Source organism: Lynx canadensis, chromosome C2 (assembly GCF_007474595.2).
Source record: "Lynx canadensis isolate LIC74 chromosome C2, mLynCan4.pri.v2, whole genome shotgun sequence".
Classification (NCBI taxonomy): domain Eukaryota; kingdom Metazoa; phylum Chordata; class Mammalia; order Carnivora; family Felidae; genus Lynx; species Lynx canadensis.
Genome location: NC_044311.2, coordinates 92,639,478 through 92,660,408, shown reverse-complemented (window position 1 = coordinate 92,660,408; position 20,931 = coordinate 92,639,478). Strand labels below are relative to the sequence as shown.

The following is a 20,931-nucleotide window of genomic DNA, read 5'->3' as shown; positions in this document are numbered from 1 at the left end:
TAGTAGCTTAGTTGCTACAGATTATCATTTGCAATAAAAACACTAAGTATTATGTAGCAGTTTAGTTCTCAAAGCTCTGTTCTTCATTTTTAACTGATTCAACACGAGAGAAATGCCACATATTTAACTGCTTTTGGTTACCCTGACTGCACTGAAAAGTGGCCAACATACTCTGGAAGTCAAGAAACTGGTCTACGGTCAAGAGCAAGGGATTAGAGAATAAGGTGCAGGTAAGTAGGAGTGTCTACTCCCTAAGACCCGACCTACTGCTGATCACTGTGCCCTTGGTGGAGCCTTCCCCAGGATAAAAGATCCTCTGAGATCTAATGTGCAAATCCAATGACACTGTTTTGCCCATTCAAATGAACAGGGCACAGTTGCCATTCAAATGAACAGGAGACAGAGCAAGAGCAGAAAGGATCCCAAAAAATAAAGGTCTCAGCAAATGTCTCAGCAAATGTTGAGGTCAGAAAACAAAGTGACCAGAGGCTTTGGGGCAAAGAACCACTGACAACAGAATTTAATTTAATGCTTTACTTTATATTCCTTGGGATATTAGTTTACTCTGGGAACGATGCCCAGTTAAATCAGAATTGCTGATCATGGAGGGAAAGAATAAAAATACTTACTATTCAGTAAGCCTCTGCTTATATTCCAACTTCACCTGGAGCTGAGAGAATCAGAATCCAGGTGTCAGACTAAGCAAGCCCAGCATTACTACCATGTCCAACGTTAAGCAAAGTGTTGATGGGCAGATGCTATCAACCATCTTCCCAGCTGCACAAATACTTACAGAATCTGACACGGAGATCAAAAATTACAGGCAGGATATCATGTATCTCCTTATATTACGTAGGAGATATTTGGATTCATTAATTAACCCATTTGACCAGTGGATCAATTCAACAAATATTTACTGAGCACCTGGTATTTGCTAAGTTCAGTTCTAGGTGCTTGGGATTCATTGGTAAATGAGATGGAGAAGGACTGTATCTTGAAGAAGTACATATTCTAGAGAGAGGAGAGTGAAAAGAAACACAATGAACAAGGTCGTTTCAGATTGTGATGATTATTTAGAACATAGGATATGTTTGACAGACATCTAGGAGAGGGGGCACCCTTTAGACTGAGTGAGGGAACGCTCTCTTGAGCTGAGACCTAAGAATGAAAGGAGCAGTTCAGATAGCAGGAAAAAAAGTGCAAAGGTTGTGAAGCAGGGTGAAATTTGTTATGTTCCTGGAACAGAAAAAGCCCAGTGTAGCCGCAACATAGGGTCTGGCAGGGAAAGCAGTGAGAGATTAGTTGGGAAAAGCAGGCAAAGCATGGTGCATGTATGACCTTGTACGCACTGATAACAACTTTGTATTTTATTCTTAATGAAATGGGGAACACTGGAGGATTTTTACACAGTGATCAGATACGTGTTTCACAAAGATTGCTATATAAAGAAGTAGATGGAGAGAGGCGTGAAGGAAAAAGGGGTGAGCAGCTAAGAGGCTACTGCAATAGTCCGGGCACAAAATGATGGTGGCCTGGAGTAGGATGGTGGCAATGGAGACTGATAACAGTCAAAGAAGAGGTAATATATTCTGACAGTAGAGCCAGCAGGACTTGCTGATGGACTGAGAATGGATAGGAAAAGTGAAAACTCCAGAAGAAGACTCCTGGGTACTTTGAGTTGATAATCAAAAAATACCCCAGCCAGATTTAGATAGATATGGACATGGCCATACCAGCGTCCAGTATGGAGTCACTCCCAGAAGGATCTTCCCTTGGACTGGCCCTGGGGTCCAGATAGGTCCCATGCCTTCCCCATGCCTTCTCAGTGAAATTGCATTAGTTTAGGAAGTGGGTTCAACAACCCACTAAGACCTGGAGTCAGGTGTAAATGGACTCTGCTTATGAAAATCTGTTCAGAATTGACCCATGTTTCCAAACTGTCCCATGGAACACAGCACTGAAATACTAATGGAATATTGGAAATGGTGTTCAATGGCAAAATGCCTGGGAAACACTGCTTATGATACTTTCCTCCTAGAAAAGAAAATAAATAATGCACATGAACATTGTAAGGTTCTAAAAAATCCTGCAACTAAAGAACCACTTAACCTAGCACATATATTAGCATCACTCAATACAGTTTGAGAAACATGGGTCTAGAAGAATCTGTATGTCTCTCCCTGCAGTTTTCCTGTGCCTTAGAATTCAAGCAAAAACATCAAGAATAACAGCTACTATTTACTGAGCACTTACCTTGTGTAAGGTACTTTATATCATTATCACTCTTGCTATATACTCTATATACAGGTGCCGTTTTAATTTATAGCTTTTACATTATCATTTGTTCTTGTGAGTTTTGCCTACAGACCATATGTTCACTTCACAAAAGCAGACATATCTTCTCTGATTGTATAGATCACCAGTGTTCATTCATAGTATTTCCTCATGCAGCACATAAGATAAAGACCAGAAATTCTCCACTTTATCGCCTCATATTCATTTACTTACCCCACTACGAGTAACAGTGAGAATTTCTTACCCTCATCACTGACTCTCTCCTCTTCCTTCAGGCTTCCTCATTACTAGTTTCCTTCTTCCTATTTATTCCACTTATTTCTAAAACAAGAATTATTTGGGGGCAGTTCACATGCTTTGAACACTCTTGGGTTTAGAATTCCCTACTTTCTGTCTCCCTTTCAAAGAAAATATCATGATATTCAGAATATGGCTATTGTCACATCTAAACCTAGGGATTGGTAATCTAGAGCTCGTTATTCTCAGCTGTCTGGAGACACACACACACACACACACACACACACACACACACACAGGCTCATTTCACCAACCTCAACAGAGAGAAGATTTTCTCCTGGAGAAACAATAGATCACTGGGAATGAGGAGGTCTTTACATTCCAGGCTACTGGAACATGAGTCATTACGGCTCTTAAATGACAATGTGATTTATTTTACACTGGGCAAAATAATCGTAGCATTACGTAGAAAAATAACCCAATCACCAAATGAAATACAGCCACTGTGGAGGATCGCAGCTCGCTCTCTAACCCACCAGCAATTCAATGTTGCAACTGAAGCAAGAAATGAAGAGCCTTCTATTTGATCAAATATGTACAGAAAATTAGAGAGAAATGACCTAAGCTGTAAAATGACCAACACAGTGGGCTTAACAATCTTCAAGCATTGGTTGTTCTTAGAGGATTTATTATCTTCATAGTTTTCTTAGTTTTGTCTAAGCAAACAGAGAGCCTAAATAGGGCAAGTGACAAACACAAAAAAACAACTTTTATAGTTTCTTATTATCCTCCAGGTTGTATTGCACATGGTTTTTTTTTCTTTGATTTTTTTTACTGAAGTATAATTCACATACTAGTAGTTTTAGGTGTACATCATAGTGATTTGATATTTTTTATATATTACAAAATAATCCCCATAATAAGTCTAGTTACCTATACATGTTCTTTTGCAGAAAACAAAACAAAAAAAAAAAAAACACAGACTGTTGTCCAGTTGTATCTCTCAGAGATAAAGCTATTAACTTAGTAATTGTCCTTTAAACAATATGGCCCCCAAGTAGTTTAGGAAATTTATTAAGAAATAAATCTAGGGGCGCCTGGGTGGCTCAGTTAAGCATATGACTCTTGATTTCAGCTCAGGTCATGATCTCATGGTTTGTGAAATGCAGCCCCACTGTGACATGGGGCTCTGTGCTGACGGGGTGGAACCTGCTTAGGTTCTCTCTCCTCTCTGCCCCCCACCCCTGCTCATGCTCTCTCTTTCTCTCAAAAGATATAAACATTTAAAAAAAAAAAGGATTGCTGTTCATTCTTGAAAGAAAGAAAGAAAGAAAGAAAGAAAGAAAGAAAGAAAGAAAGAAAGGAAGAAATACTGCAGTGAATACTGAATACTGAATATACCCAATGTTCAGCAAAGAAGACTTCAATGTCTGGCCTCTTTACTCAAAATACTTCCCAACCCCATTCTCCCTTCTAGTCCCATCCCCCCAAGAAAGGAACTTGAGAAACCTCTAATGAACTCACACCTGAAGTAGGTGTCCTTCTCCTGGAGTTTTCTTTGATCATTAGCCAGCCCTTAGTGCCATGCAGAAAATTACTCTTCTGTTGAACATGATGCAGACACCAATTAATGCATGGAGTGGAAAGCTTTACCCTAAAAATAAATAGCTAAACCAGGAAGTCTGCTTCTCTGCATGTGGCTGTTGGCAAGGCCAAGGCCACACAGGATAAGAAAGGAAAGAAAATAGAAAATGCCAAGGATAGAAGACTAGAGGAGGGGTGGGGGACAAAGCACAAATGGACTCACTCCTGAAAGATTCTTAAGAGTCTAAGGGAAAAGAAGTCAGCTGAATTCTCCTGCTTCTGACATAGACCTCAGCCTGACCCCAATTAATTGTAGCATCATAATTTTGGCATACAGAGAAGACCCAAGGATAAGGATGTCCCTGGAGGAGTGAAACTAAGAATATCAAGCATTTGTGACACCTGTCTGCATCCCAAAGCAGGTTTTTGTGAGCTGAGGTGGGCTACCCCAGAAACCCCACCTGGGTCCTCCTTATAGGGACCTTGTCCATAAAGGGAACTCAAGTATGTCTGAGTCTGTGCCCAGTTTAATAGCTTTTAGCTGCTCTAACAGAAACTCTACACATCATCAATTTCTTACTGAAGTTTAGATGAGCCAAGTATCCTAGTGAGAGTCACCAGAAATTTTTGTCTTTGCGTTCTTTATCTATTTTATTTTTCTCTGTTGCAAATATGCCACAAACTTGGGTCCTTCCCCAGCACTGAAAATAGTTAGCCTAGCACTAACAGAAGACAGCAGGACATGCTAGCTATGGGATTTGAAAGGAAAAACATACCTCTTAGTTTTGGAATGAGGTAGGAAATGAATGAATGAACAAATGAATAAATGAATAACATGCACTGATAAAGTTAACGCTCATTAAGAAGCTTCACAACCACAAAAATAAGCCCTCCTTATCACTATTTTCTATATGCCTTGGCTCAGAAAGGAATCAAGACAGTATAACACAGATCAAATACTGAACTAAATTAAACGAGACAGTCACATTAGGGGAAATTTAATAACATACATGCTTCTCTTCATTAGTTCCAAAAGAAATTTGGGGTTTTTTGTGAGGGAAGTGTATTTGAGCTAAAGGTAGACAGTCATACTCTCCAAGTAGTGAAATCTAACTCAAGTAATGTCAATTAAGTAGCAAAATGTATGTGTGTGTCTGTGTATACAGGCTATTCTGGGGCACAGACAATTTTAATTCAATTCTGACACTTGTGTACAAGTAGATTTATGTGGAAAACCACAGGCAACATTGGGCGGCCCCATGCAGGACTGACAGTGGGTACAATGTAGCATACTGGGCTTCACTACTGGTATTTAGGAATTGGAGTGCAGTTAAGATACTAAGCATTTAAGTGGAACTAAAACATCAGTGTTGGCCTCTGTTTCCTTACTGAGTTCACCCTTGCAAGTCACTTGATTTAACTGCTGAGGTCAAGGCCAAAGAGCAGTGCCCTCAGCTATAACAGCCCTGAACTGATTTGGAGAAAGGCATGGGGGCCAGGGCAGCAACTTCATCAATACCTGTTCAGGAAACCCAGGATCCTGGTCATGGGCCAGGTAGCACTGGTGACCCAGAAAGCAATATTAGGGTCCACACAGCATTTTCAGACAGTTATTTTTATAAGCCATTTCAATACTACATCATCATCATCATCATCATCATCATCATCATCAACATCATCAACATCATCATTATTTTAATTTTAGAGGCAGAGAATACACACAAGTGGGAGAGGGGCAGAGGGAGAGAGAGAGAATCTTAAGCAGGCTCCACACTCACTGTGGCAGAGCCTGACGTGGGGCTCGATCCCATGGTTTTGAGATCCTGACCTGAGCAGAAATCAACAGTCAGATGCCTAAACCAACTGGGCCACCCAGGCACCCCTGCGTCATTATTTTTAATTTATATTTAATTTCTATTTTAACTTATATTTACAAAGGTCAGAAGAAAGTTTTGTCTTTGTTTTTTTAATCAGTTCAATAAAAGCTCAAGTTGCACACTTTAGAATTCTGGGTTGTCTTCCTTTTTTAAAAAATTCTTCGCTCAACCCCAAAGAGACCCAGCATCCTTCATTTCTTGCCCAGTGTTGTTGAGCAGCTGGTTTCTGAAGTGGAAAATCAAGTGGTTCCTTTCTATAGAGTAAACAGCATTTGGGATTCCTGGGCATGCAGACTGCTTGGGTGCCACATGCTGTACTATTTATATTGCACTCCATATACGCAGGAGACAGTAAGACACACAAAATGCCAACTGCTTTTAGTCACTCTTTTCCCACTCCTGGGCCAGCTTCTCTTTTCAAACCGCTCCTCCTCGGGACCATCAATTAAGACAAGAGCTAATCAAATATCCTAACTCTATTAAGCATATTTTGACAATCGAACCTAACATGTCTGCCTCCTTTCCTATGGATAGGATTTCTGGGCTGGGTTCCAGAGCTCACCTGCTCTAACCCCCATATTTTCAAGATGAGGCAGCCGGTGACTTGCCCAAGTTCATACTACCAACGGAAGGCAAGAGGCTCAAGACCTGGGTGCCACTGTCTGTCGTGGGTTGTTCACTCCAGCCCATGTCTGGCCAAGAAGCGGAGGCTTGTTTGAAGCCAGCTCACATCAGGGATCTCTGTAAGCTCAGACGCAGCTTCAGCCAGCACTGCTGGTATTTCCTCAACTGCGAACCTCTCCAGACAGCTGAAACCTGATGGTCTCATAAATTCACTCACTTGCTTCTTTTGTGTGCGGCTCATGCCAGTCTCCCCGAGACAGTTTGAGGCCGACCAAGAAAACTGGGGAAGTGAGTGAGGAAAGGCAACCCAAGCGAGAGCTGCAGAACCGTGCAGATTGTGCTAAAAAGGCATACTGCCAAGCAGACACTGTCTAGACTTTAACCGGCCCCTCCAGAGGGGGGTGCGGGAGGAGGGGGAGTGAGGCCAGAAAGCCTGCTTGCTTTTTGTTCAGCTAATGCAAACACATGACACCGCCTCTGACAGGCTCCAGGCTGGGAGTTCACTCAGTCTAATAAGACATTTCTTCCTCAGGGCTGGAATTCAGCTGTGGGCTGAGGGAGGCTGTGCTAATCCAGCAATCAGGGAGAAGCTAGGAATGCTTTTCCTAATTCCTGGGGAATCACAGTTCCCAAACTAGATGGAGTTGGGCAACAGCCCAACGTAGCACATTTGTGGGTGCAAAAGAACAGGTTTTTTACATTTCTATTTGTATTAGCTAAATCCATGAGGAAAACCCACAAAAATACAGAACTGGCTTTTGATGGAGGCCTGTTATGAAAATTTTAGAAGACTTGAATGATATCAATGTATAAAAGTACAGACGGAGAAATGGCCACCGTGGTCCAATAAGCATCACATATCTGAGAGAAACTGTTGGGTTTGGGGAACTCTGTGTCTCAGTTGGAAAGAAGGCGCCCGTCGTCTGGGTGGACAGACAAGCTCCATGCCAGGGCTCATTGAGTGCAGGATGCAGTCAGCCCCAGTGGTCCCCTTGGCCAGCTGCACTGGTACAGTAGACAGTCAGAACAACCATACACAGCAACTCAGCTGGAGTTTTTTTAGAGCTGCCTTTCAATCTGGTCTTACTCAATGTGGAACATCTGAATGCATCCGAAGGACAAAAAAACTGCCTTAAAACATCCCCCGAGTCACTGAACACAAAGCTGCAAGTGCTGTAATGTCAGAGAAGCAGCTGAACCTGAACCAGGTTGAGATCAGATGCCTATCTATGTGGCCAAAATGACTAGGCCTGGTCATTTTTTGGGGGGGTTGTTTTCAAAGTCACTTTCAGAAATAAGACACAATGGGCCTGGAACACACAGCCTTTGCTTTGAGAGCTGAAGTCTGGGCTTGTATCCTGGCTTTACTCTTTACTAGGTGGCTGATTTTGAGTAACTAACTGTATCCTCTCAGCTTGGGTTTCTTCATTGCTAAAATGAAGATTGTAATAAATTCTCGGGTTGTGAGAATTAAATATGAGAAGGCTCTTGTCTTCTCCTCCTGCTGTTGTCTGGCTACTACTCATTTTTCAGGGCGCAGATTGTGAGGCCTCTTGGAGGCCTTCCCAGACCCCCCAGGGCTGGCGTGGGTTCTCAGGCCTGTCCTGGCACTTACCACACTGGATCACTCTGAGCCTCTGCTCCCGTCTCCCTCCCTCACTGGACTGCAGGCCCCTTAGGAACAGGGTCTATGTCTTAGTCACCAGCACTAACTTAGTGCCTGACAGAGAACAGGTTTGTGACAGTTCTTTCATTCCTTGAGTTAACTTTGTGAAATTTTACTTGATCCTAGATGGGTGAAGCAAAATACTGTGTGAAAACTTTGGGGAGCTTTTTCTCTGCATAGAATGTGAACCTGGTGGTCGGTGGCGGGGGGGGGGGGGGGGGGGGGGGAGGGGTTGGCAGCTCCTAACGTGGCGCCAACACTCCAGGATGACCTCGCTTCAATGGTGGAGGAGGAAGCTGAGAGAGACAAGAAGGAAGAAGGGAAAGACACAGAGGAGAGCAAGGAGCAGCACGGGGAGCAACAAAGACCTGGCTCTGGGGCCTGGGATCAGTGGCCATGTGAGGGTGCAGTCAGGGCTGGCCACCAGACACAGCAGTTCCCAGCGGAGGACTCAAGGTTTGTGTGCCAAACACCCAGAGCGTTGCCTTGGTTCCCAGAGGGACAAATCCCAGCCTGCTCCAGGAATACTTCCCTACCCTGTCTTTGAGAGCAGGTATTTATTTTTCAAACAGTGAAAGCAAAGGGTTCTATTCCTTTGCGTGATCATATGTTCCAAACCCCAAATTTAGAATTTATGGCCCAGTAACAGGCATGCTATGGGGACGACAGCAAGAATAGACAAAAATGACCATTCCCCCAAAAAACCCAAGATATCCGGTGGCCACCTCCGTATCTAAGAAGGAGAGACAGAGAGGAGAGAAAAACTGAATGTGGAAAAATTCCAAGAGCTAGCTAGCTAGCTATTTATTTAAATGTTTATTTATTTTTGAGAGAGAGAGAGCAGAGGAGGGGCAGAGAGAGAGGAAGACACAGAATCTGAAGCAGGCTCCAGGCTCTGAGCTGTCAGCACAGAGCCCAATGCAGGGCTCAACCCCATGAACTGTGAGATCATGACCTGAGCTGGTCAGAGACTTAACCAACTGAACCACTCAGGTGCTCCTCCAAGAACTTTATACCCTCTTTTCTTTGCTTTTTCTCCCTCTTTTCCCCTTTTTGGTTCTCTCCCTCATTTACTGTCTTTAGGGAGAACTTATGCTAGTTTGCACAGCCCACTGCCTGTGCAACGGGAGGGGCTCAACGAGGACCTAATTCTCTTTCTGCAGGAATGATAGGGTTCTGACTTCACAGAACTGACAGTATCTAGAAGTTTGAAAGCAAGATTGGCTCAGTAGAAGCAAGAGTTCTGATATGAATTCTCGGCGTCAAAGCCTCCACTGAAATAAATATCCATAGCCTAGTTGTCTTTTTTTTTTTTTTTTTTTTTTTTTTTTGAGAAAGAGAGAGAGCAGAGAGGAAGAGAGAAAAAGAATCCCAAGCAGTCTGGACATTCAGCATGGAATCCTACATGAGGCTTGATCTCAAGAAAATGAGATCATGACCTGAGCTGAAATCAAGAGTCAGACACTCAACTGACTGAGCCATCCAGGTGTCATTTAAAAAGGTGATCCTTGGGGTGCCTGGGTGGCGCAGTCGGTTAAGCGTCCGACTTCAGCCGGGTCACGATCTCGCGGTCCGTGAGTTCGAGCCCCGCGTCGGGCTCTGGGCTGACGGCTCAGAGCCTGGAGCCTGCTTCCGATTCTGTGTCTCCCTCTCTCTCTGCCCCTCCCCCGTTCATGCTCTGTCTCTCTCTGTCCCAAAAATAAATAAACGTTGAAAAAAAAAAATTTAAAAAAAAAAAATAAAAAATAAAAAGGTGATCCTTAATCTCTGGAGAGTAAAAGAGGCAAGGAGAGTTCTGTAAGTCACGGACATGCATGTGCACACCTACACCCACACTCCATGGGTTTTGGAGCTCTTCCAATAAATAGATGCCACTAGGATGATAATAATAGCTAACACTGTACTCTTATGTGCTGAGCCACTCTTCTAACTGCTTTACATGTAATAAGTCATTCAATTCTCACAAGTAACCTATGGAGTAAATACCCTGTAGTATGCCCATTTTATAGATAAGGATACAGGCCCAGAGAGGTTAAGTAAGTTTCTCAAGATCACAGGGCTAGTAATGGTAGTGCTAGGATTTAAATTTGGGTAATCTAGCTCCAAGGTCTTAGCACTTAACCATTATGCTACACCTCCTCTCAAGGATAAACACAGTAACAGCCTGAGCCAGCACACAGGTTGTACAAATATACACAATGCCTACTAGATGTTAGTATGTAAGTTGAGAATTCTCTTGTTGAAGTCATTACAGAGTCAAAAACATTCTTTCTCAGTGCCTACTAGGGGCTGCTAAGAGGCACTTTATTGTGTTTCATGTTGACTATGTTTCATGAGTAGAGGAAACCTTTTCCAGTTTCCATTAGTTAGACAGACAGAGAGATGGCCATTATTCCCATTTTACAGATGAGGAAAATAAGCTCAGGGAGGTTAAGTTACTTGCACAAAGCCTCAGAGCTAGACAAGGGCAGAATTCAAACCCAGCCCATTACCCAAAGCCCTTGCTCTTAACTGAAGCTGCAAGTCAGAGACAGTAGGTGGCTTAAAAAAGGTAACATCATCAAGAAAGGGGTGGAGCAAGACTTTGAAGTCAAGGACTCTCATTATTTTATAACATCTTTCTTAATAATGAGAAGGTGCTTGTAACAGGGTCTGTGTAAAAGATAAAACTTGGAAACACCCAGATATGGCAAACAAGAGAAGAGAATGAAGGAACTCAGTGGAAGGCTTGAGTGACCTGAATATGGGAAACAAGAGAAAAGCATTGGCACTCCGTGAACAGACACAATTTCCACACAAAAAGCTGCCACATTCTGGATAGGTTGGTTGAGTGGTCAAGGTAGACAGGCTGAAAATGGCACCAGCAACTCAAGTGGAGCCTCTCAAGTTCTGAGAAGGCATCTATCCCTATGCTGCATTTCAGGGTTTTCTGAACCAGCAGCGAGAGGTGAGGAAGGGAGTGAAAATTTCTGTGAAAGCCATAAATCTGGGCCCTAAAGTTGGCCAGGTCCTTTTGAGCTGCACAGGAGCTATGGTGGTAGTGACTCCTTAAGAACAGGGACCTCCATGGTATTGCCTTTTAGTTCCACACTATTCTCAATAGCAGCATATGTGCAAAGGGATTGGGATAATGTCTGGAACTTCAGTAGATCAATAATTTATACTCATTGACTATCACCGAAGGGCAGAATGAAAGACTGTGCGGAAAAGACAAATTTTGCCTCAGACACAAAAATTTTAAGTCTTGAATGACATAAAAAGTAAAGACAAAGAGCCACTTTCCTTCTATCAATTCAAGCCAATATCCCATGACACACATATGTATAAATCTGAGCCTGCAACATGTCATGGTTTTTGCCATGTGTCACACGACTTGTTTTGGCAACAGTTTAGCTGGTCAAAAATAGTGTCCAGGATTATTCAGGGAACATTTGAAGGGTCATAAATTTCAGACTTAATCCTGGGAATAGCTTATTGGTGATGGCTTCCAAATGAGCACATAAAAAGTCTGTGAAAGATTTCATTGAAATCCTCCAACCACAGCAGAAAATGCAGATTTATAGGATATATTTTGTACTCCAACTACCCAAAGAGCTTTCTATTAGCAAGTTACTGCCAGATGGCTGCTAATGCAGGAACTGTTATCTATGACAGCAGCAGCTCTTAGAGAGCCTTAGCAAGAACAACTGTTTACTCCATCAGAACAGCCAAGAAAATTCTCATTATCATATTCTTGTTGATGGCCAACATTAGAGGGTTTGGCTCACTTTAAGGTGTTGGAATTTGTCTAAAGAAGTTAAAAGCTTGGGCCAGGAATAAAGTGCTGTGTGTGTGTGTGTGTGTGTGTGTGTGTGTGTGTGTGTGTGTGTGATTTCATCTATTCGCTACCCTAGTCATACCACCCATTACCCCATGTTGTCTTTGTTTCACATAGTCCTGAACTCTGCCTTTTAATCACCTTAATTTTGTTTAAAGATATACCAGTGTTTGTCAGATTGGATAGACTTTTCCAGAAGTAGTGGCAAATATCTTTTATCTCACATGCAGACTAATTGCTAGTGGCTACCCAGAACATTGCTGAGGATTTTCAAACCTCCTCCAGACTCAGAAGGACAGAATCCTATGATTGATTAGCAATGTCTGCCATGGGGAAAGGAGGGGGTAGTGGTGATGTGTTTGCCATGCTTGTCCCATTACTGCATGCCGTTTATCTCGTAGTGATACCTCATACTTATTTTTATTGCCTACAGTGTTTAGTAGGCTCACCACATACATTTGTTGATTGATTTTGATAGTTTCTCTGAAAGAAGGGATGCAGGGCTGATTTATCTTTAGGTGGTGGAATTATGGTTGATTTTATTGTTTGCTCTCATCTTTTCCATATTCTCTAAGCTTTTTATGAGCATATTATCTTTTCATATTTTATCAGAAAATAGCTCAACACTTTTATTTAAATAAAAGAGCATATACTAGGATGGTAAATTCCTCCTGAAAAAAGGAAAGGGATCACAAGAATCCTCAAGATGGATTTTAAGATTTTGTTACACTTCTATACAAATCTGTGCACAGTTGTGAGAATAAGGCACAGAGTGGAGGGTGTTCTGCTTTTTAAATTAAATCACAATCATTTGCCAGAGCTTTAAAAATTTTTGTAAACATAACTTTTAGTGGCACATATTGTTGTTAACTCTTAACTCTTCCCCTACTGTTGGATATGTAGTAAATTTTAAGTATTAGCCATCATAAATAATGTAATAGACATCTTATGTAGTCCCTTTGAAAGTAATAATGGCCAGGGCAAAGTGATCAAAAAGAACTATTTGAGTTTCTTTCCTTGATTTAGTTTCTCAGTGTAGATTATATTGAGCCCTGGAATATCCATCTGCAAAATAGTCAAGTCAGCTCCCCTAAAGCTGATCCAAAGTCTGCTAAAATGGATTAATGTCAAAAAAGACCGTATTTAACTGTGTTTGCTATACGTCCTTATAGTTAACAAGAAAATCAATTTTCTGCTATAAACACTGCTAAAATGCTTAAAATAATATCCAAATTGTAATCATCATATGGAGACGGTTAATTTACTTTTTCATTACTTATTAAAGGTTTATTGTTGAAACATAAATTAAAAGCTTGCCAAATGTTACTGGGCCAGACATGAAGAAGATGCACTAATTAAATGATGATCCCTGAGTGATAAAATGTAACTCTGATCGTATCTACTCCTCACTTTTTTCATTGTAACTGCTTCCACACACCAGGAGTTCACAGCCTCCTCTCTGCACCAACTTCCTCAGCCTTGATTGGGTCCTGGCTATATGGGTATATCCAGATGTAAGAGTTCATCAAACTCTATGTTAAAGATTTGTGCATTGTGCTAATGTAAAAATACTTTAAAAATCAAGGGAAGCCCTATGTTAATATAAAAAAGCAATAATTATAATTGTACAGATACTTGTTCATCATATAGTTATAATAATATTACAACTGCCGCAGTTTAAGGTATCTGGCCCATCATTAGACTGTAATGAGGGCAGAGACCATGTCTTGCACTTTATGCATGACTCGGCCCTGTGTGTAGGGTATGCTCGGCCTGTGGGGATACTGCCTGATGGGCCCTGTGAAGAGAAGACCCATGCTGTCGATGACTCAACCCTAGAGAACCCCCCAACCCCACGCCAAAGTTACAGGCACCAGAAGATGGCACCTTACAGAAAATTATGCATTTGACCTATAGGACATTAAAAACCTGGCTTTACAAAATGAATCCATCTAAGTGTAAGGTATTTTTCAACCCTACAACATCTGGTGTCATTATGTTAATTCTATTTGTGGCTGCTAGAAATGCTGTCTCCATGTCCGGTTATTTGAAGAGTAGGAAAACGAATACTGACATTTCAATTCATGATATGCGACCACTGGTATTTACAGTTCATCCTTTACTTTCTCTATTCTCCTAGAAACACATCATTCTAACTCACTGACTTTGAAGACTTTATTTTCTTCTCTGGGACATTACATCCACTGCAGCCCATGCCCCCTGATCACAGTTCCTCCCCAGTTAGCTCCTCTGAGCCTGGGAAGGGACTCATGCTTTCCATCACCCAATCCAGGGACCTCTATGGGAAATGAATATGTCCTCCTTCTAAAGACATTTTTGGTGGCCAGGGCCTCAGTTTGCAGGGTGCTTGCCCATCTGTTTTGACTATTCAAGCAGAGTCCCTGCTATGTTTTAACAGTCTAATTTCCAATAGTGGTCTTTAGAATCACAGCAAGTAGTTTATTTGCCAATGAATAAGGAAACAAGATATTATTTTAGTGCTTAATGTGCAAGATGGATATTAAAATCGTAGTTCTGCTGCAGCTCCAAGAAGCAGTCAGAGGATGTGGGCCAGACTGTAGGCCTCCCTAAATCCACCATTAGGATAATTCTGAAGGATACAGAGGATATCCCACATCAGCCAATAAAACCCCTGGTGGTTGATTAACTTGCATTTTGATAATAGGGTGTAAATGAGAAATCTGGCATCAGAGGGACGATGACCTAATAATCTTCTCACCCATCTGTGTAATTGTTATTATTTTTACTATTATCTTAAGTGATATACTCGCAGTTCATGGGTCAAGTTTTTCCTTACTGAAATGAGCATTCTGATCTGTGAATGAGTCCCCCGTACATGTGACTTATCATGATGAATTTATAGACCTGCAATGCTGGCAATCAGAGTGCAAGCAGAGACAACCACCAAGGGAGAGTGGAAGTGTGCTTAGGTGCTCACCAAGGCTGTCTTCCAGGAGCAGACAGTTGGGCCACAGGACTCCCTCCAGCCTGCCATGTTAGACTCAGATCCACCTATTCAGAGTCAAGGGCACATGCCCTAATGCCTGGGTTGTCAAACTTTCCCAGTCTCCATCAACACCTCTCTGAACTGCTAGAATTCTCAGTGGGAGGGGGATGGGTGAGCAAGAATGAATGAGCCCACACAGCCCCCTCTCAACAGAACCTAAAAAAGGGGTAGCTGTGTAATTGTCAGTTGAAGCACTCCCTCAAGCTGCTTCGACCCATCCCCCCTATTCCTCATCCATACAGATGTTAATGTATAGTCTTCAACAGACTTGTGCCACACTCCCCACCATCCCCTCAAACAGAAATATAAAGGAGCACAGAAGTGAGCTCATGTGGATGGGGCAGAATTTTGTGGGAGGCTGCTAAAAGGAATAAGGGTATTAAGACAAGAAGAAAGTAAGAATGAGAGGAAGCAATAAAAAAAAAAAGTGGTGCCAAGTAAGAGACCATGGAAGACATTCAAAATATAACACTTTCCTTAATGAGATTTGTTAATAGTTTCTTGAATCTAGCCAAACAGGATTTATAGACTGGCATTAATAATGATGACAACCACCTTTTCCCAAATCTGGGACACCTCTAGTTCTGGAGGTCTACTACTGCAAAGGCTTGGCTTTTTGTAATATCAACATGATTTGTCAGGTAATCACAATTAAAAAAAAATATATGTTGAGTTGAATAATCATACTTATATTAAACCAAAAAGCACCAAGAAACTAAGTTTATTTTCTAAATGTCATTTTTAAAAAATTCAACAATATTTGTACAATGTTAGCCCTAAAGTCTACTAAAGTGGATTCATGTCAACAAAGGCTGTAAATATCATTAATTTGCTATATGTTTGCTATATGTTGTTATAGCTAGCAAGGAAAAAAAATTCTATTTCAAGTAGAATTACACAGTAAAATGCTTAAAATAATAAATTGCTAGGGTTATTTTACCTTTTTATTAATAATTAAAGGTATATTATTATTAAACACAGGTTAAAAACTTGCCATGTGTTACTCAGGCCAGACATCAAGAGATTGGATTGATTAAAAAATAATCCTTAAGAGTCTGGAGCCAAGAAATGCAAACTGGATCATACTTACTCCTCACTGCTCAGGTACCCTGAGTTCACAGCCTGCTTTCTGCACCAACTCTCAGTTTTCATGCCTCAGCACTTCTTGATTTTAGCTGGGAATTTGGTGGGAGTACTCTTTGCTCTTCCACCTCAAGCAGGAAATTGCTGCTGGGGGAGCTTCCTATGAGAGCAAAGCTTTGCCTTGCAATGCTCCTGAGGGGGAGGGGTGTAGCACAGGCTGCCTAGAATAGATCCTGGACCTTGGGCCACACAGCCTTCAGCCTTCAGTCTTGTGGTCTGGGAACCAACAGCCTCATCATACCTCACATCTGCATTCCAGTTCACTGAATGATTTCACACACTAACTGGCAATTCTAAGCCTGGCCATAAAACCAACCAGGGATTCACTTCATCCATCATTGGGCTGCAGCTGCCTTTTGAGGGCCACAGCAGGGATGGAAGGGTGTTCCTTAACTAGGGTTAAATCAGCCAGTGAAGACAGATCCTCCCTCAAATTCAAACCCTGGAAGACAAAATGCAGGAGAAGCAGATCTGGTGTTCAAGATGGGCCCCCAAACATTGAGGGAACTGGATTTAGATCCTTCTTCAGAAATAACTAGCCATGTGACCTTGAGTAGGTTACCTAATCTCCTAAACCTGCTTCCTCCTCTATAAAATAGGGTTAACAACGCTGACCTTATTAAGGTTGGGGAAGATTTAAAAGAAATGATGCATGTAGCCCAATGTGTGCTGTGTAAGAGGCACACCAAACGTGAACTCCTTTTGTGGGATAGAGGTTAAGAACCTGGGGTATGATGCCAGACTATCTGGGTTCAAATCCCTATCCCTACCATCTAACAACTTAGGGCACTGGATAAATTATGTAACCTCTGACTCAGTTTTCCCATCATTAAAATGGGGTTTTATTATAACACAAAGTAGATATCCAGTAAACAGGAGCTATTTTTTTTTTTTTTTTTGTTATTTCATTGTGAGTAAAAACAGCTTGGGTTTCCAGTGCAACCTAGAGTGAATTAAGTGAGAGTTTAATGTATGTGTATTTTTTTTTTTTAATCATGAAGACCTTGCATACTTTTATGATTTTTTTCTGGGCAGACTCAAGTTATGATGCTAAGGGTGGGGCTAAACTGTAATATGAAGAAAAAAATTCAAAGAGGGAGAATAACCACCCACCAGGGAGCTATTTCTTTTGTAATGTACATTCCATTTCTTCTCCCTCATGCTTTTTAATTCCTTCCACATTTCCTGCCATAATTATCAAATGTTTGGTTTCTGACCTCACTGTTTGAGAGACTAGAGCCCAGGGAATTTGGAATTGTTTATTTTCTGTCCATAAACCTTTGAGTTAATGGAGGGGCTTGTGAGTGAAGGGTTTGTTGGTTTGTTTGTAGTGTCTCAGGAAGGTCACTGGAGTTGAAAGGAAAACATTACCAAAAAAGTGCTGAAATACTTTGACTGGAAACGCGGAGCCCCCAAAGAGCAGAGCAATGGATCTCTTACACTTGCGCAACGCTGGATTAAGGGAAAATTGAGACTTTTAAAGGCCGTTATATAGCCCTGATATGAACACAAAATCCGAGAGGACTTTACAAAGAAAGAAAAAAAAATGCTGGTGATCATGAACTTACTTTATAAAAAAGATTAAAAAAAAAAAAAAGGGCTCTCCGCCCTAAAAGAAAAATCTCTGGAGATTCCCCCCCGCCCCTTTCCCCAAGGAGTCAGCCTGGGAAGCAAAAAGCCCCCAACTATTCTCAATTTCCTTTTAAGTGAAGGAAAGAACTCAAAGGCGCCTTTTTGAACTCGGCTGCTGCTCTTGTCGCCGCCTCCGTCCCAATCCACCCAGCTCGTCCTCTCCCCCCTCCCCACTCTCCCTCCATATTAGCCGCGGTGGGGCTCCCGCTTACGGCCCAAACTACTTTTCCTGATTTGGAGGTTTAAGTTTCGTTAAGTAGCATTTCTGCTCGGAGCGGCCCCCTCACCCCACGCATGGAAACTCCCAGTCCCACCCCGGGAGAACATCCCCAGGACGCACTCCCCGCCCGCCAGGCGCGCACACCCAAGTGGCTCCGGATCCCGAGTTCGGACCTCCTCGGCCGCTCACCTACCTCGGCGTGGACCCAGGCGACCGCCACCAGCGCGAGCGCGAGCCAGCGTGTCCACATCTGCGGAAGAGAGAAGAGCGAGGCTGAAGGCGCCGGGCCCCGCGCCCACCCCGGAAACTTCTCCGGGTCCCGCAGACTCGCCCCCTCCGCCCGTCCACCCTCGGGCGCCCGGAGGGGTCGGGCCACCGCGCCCCGCGCCGCGCACCCAGCTCTCACCATGGTCTGGTCCCGGTCTCCGGAGGGCGCGGGGCAGGGCGGCTGCAGCGAGCTCTAAGGGAAGGTGGGAGCTCCGCCGATCGGCAGCCTCGGAGGAAATCCGACCTGCGCTCGCCGCCCCTTAAGACCCCTCCTTCCCCGACTGCCTGCCCCCCAGCTCCTCCCCATTCTCCTCCCCTTCTGCAGCAGCTGCCCCCGCGGCTCGCGGCTCCGCTCCGTCCTCCCCGCCCCTCTCTCTGGGGAGCCCGCGTGCGTCCCGGCGCCACCCGAACCCCTCTCCCTCTGGCCCCCAGGACGTGGGGGCAGAGGCCGAGAGGGCGCGTCCGGGGGGAAGCTGTAACAAAGGCGGACAGGGGTGGGGGGCCGAAACCCCACCCCCGGGAGGGGCTGTAGGCTCGCGGCAGCTCTGGCGGGCCGTGGGCGCGGGCTGCGGCGGTGGCCAGGTGGGCGGTGCTGCGGAAGGCTCACGGCCGGTTCCAGGGCGGGAACCTGGAGGAAAAGGCGCCCTGCGGCCTGGGGAGCCGGAGCCGCCCCCCTCCCCCCGCCCCACGACTGATGGAGAGAGAGCCAGAGGTGCGGAGGGACCCTTACGGGCCCGGGGACCAGGGACTCGCGGCAGGCAGAGAGAGTGCGAGGAAGTGGGCGCAGGGCCCAGAACACGGTCAGCCTGGGGAAGGCTGCTTTGGGTTCAACTGTGGATTTCCTGGGGGAGAGGTGGCAGCCGCCCTGCTCTGCTAAAAAGATCCTTAATCCAGCGTTTGCCAGCAGCCTCATCCCATCCTCCCCTCTGGTCCAGGAGTGGTGTCCCCCTCCTCTTTTCCGCCCCCCTCCCCTTGCTCCCACACCTGTGCCCTTGTTCCCAGCCCTGTCATCCCAAGTCCCCTCCCTGTTCATACTTCCCATCTCCACCAACTTCTTCCGAAGGGCCTTCAAATGTACACTGCCTCCTTGAAGGTGTTGGCTCCCCAAACTCCTAGCTGCGGCCCCTTTCCTACCTTGTGTCTGGTGTCCCTGGTGCTGAGAAGCAAATCCACTCGACGCCTCAGCTTTAACGTGCCCAAGGCTGAGACCCACTTCCTATCAGCTCCCAGGCCTGCTCATCTATCTGTTTCAGAGCAGCGCCATCCAAACGTTTCCCCTCTTCCCAGACCCCGGTTTCCCCGAGATCTGGCAGTTTTCCCTTTGAGATCTCACGTGCATCTCTTTACTGCCACTCACATTGCCACTTCCCTAGGCCAGACCTCCTCTTCCCTCTCTGGGGAAATCTGGAAACCACCTCTGGTTGCTTTCCAGCTCCAGGCTCTCCTCCCCTAGTCTCCACTGCAATGCATTGCCATATTTTCACTACCTGATTTAAATTCTGTCCTCCTTAGGCTCTTCCCCTCCTCAGAAACTCTCAGCGCTCTTCACCCACATCGCATCCAAGCTCTCTCCCTTCCATGTAGGTCTTCCATTAGTGGGACCAACCTATTTATGTAACCTTACTTCAACTACTTCTTATACTCCCTTTGCTGGAATCAGGCCAGTATTCTCATTGTCCTCTGAACTTTTCATATTCTTTCTTCTACCATGGCTTGTTGAGAGCCTACTGTTGTGGTTTTAGGGGGTTTCAGATAACACCCATATTCCCCATACAGGTTCACAATCCATTGAGGTAGCCACTGGAGTCAGACTGAAGGGAGGAAAATATCAACTTTGTCCCGGGCAGGCACTAGAATGGTGGCCATGCCTTTAGATCTTCCAGGACAATGGACCTGCATGTACTTCACCCCAGAATTAAATAAAATATGTTAAATGGCTCTCTTAGTACCTGGCAGTCATAAGCAGAAGTGGACAATTTGCTTGTGTAACCTTGGGAAGCCAGACCTGTCCCCCACACCCCCTCAATGATTGATAGAAGGCCAGACATGCAGAGAGTCCCCTCTTGTGAAAAACTGCTTTTGTAAAATTGACTGCAGTTTTACAGTTTCTGGAAAAGCAGAAAACACATGATTTCTAGGACAGGCCAGCTCCCCCAACTTGAGGGGTCATGGCGACACATATATCATTCCTCTTTGAAGCTCACCAGTCAGATAACTCATTCCTGCTTCCTTGGTATGGAAATAGGAGATGTAGGGAATAGATGTCTCCCCACCCTCTGTACTGGTCTCTGTGCTAGGATTGAAGGGAACTGCAGCATAAAAGGTTTTGGCCCTCTAATAACTCACAATACTTTTTATCCTTGCACAGGCACTGCATCCCCTCAGAATCTGGCATGATCTCCTTTCCTCTCCTTCTCCTTGTGTCTTTTCAAAGTCAAAGTCTGTCTCTCTCTCCCCAGGACCCAAGTGAAGTTTCTTTGTTTCTTTAGCACCATTTCGTACAATAATTTGGCATAGGGGAGAGCATATGAGGTTTGAGGT

General features: G+C 44.0%; 1 protein-coding gene across 1 annotated transcript in view; it reads right to left on the bottom strand.

The window, feature by feature from the left end:
• Positions 1-18,643, bottom strand: part of FSTL1 (follistatin like 1) — a 53,705-nt gene extending 35,062 nt beyond the window's left edge. Inside the window, exons 1-2 of the mRNA XM_030329869.1 lie at positions 18,530-18,643; positions 18,317-18,373 (exon numbers count right to left, since the gene is read on the bottom strand). Of these exons, the coding sequence (XP_030185729.1) occupies positions 18,317-18,373; positions 18,530-18,532 (60 nt within the window). The 5' untranslated portion in view covers positions 18,533-18,643. The remainder of the gene's footprint in view (positions 1-18,316; positions 18,374-18,529) is intronic.
• Between the last annotated feature and the right edge of the window lie 2,288 nt (positions 18,644-20,931).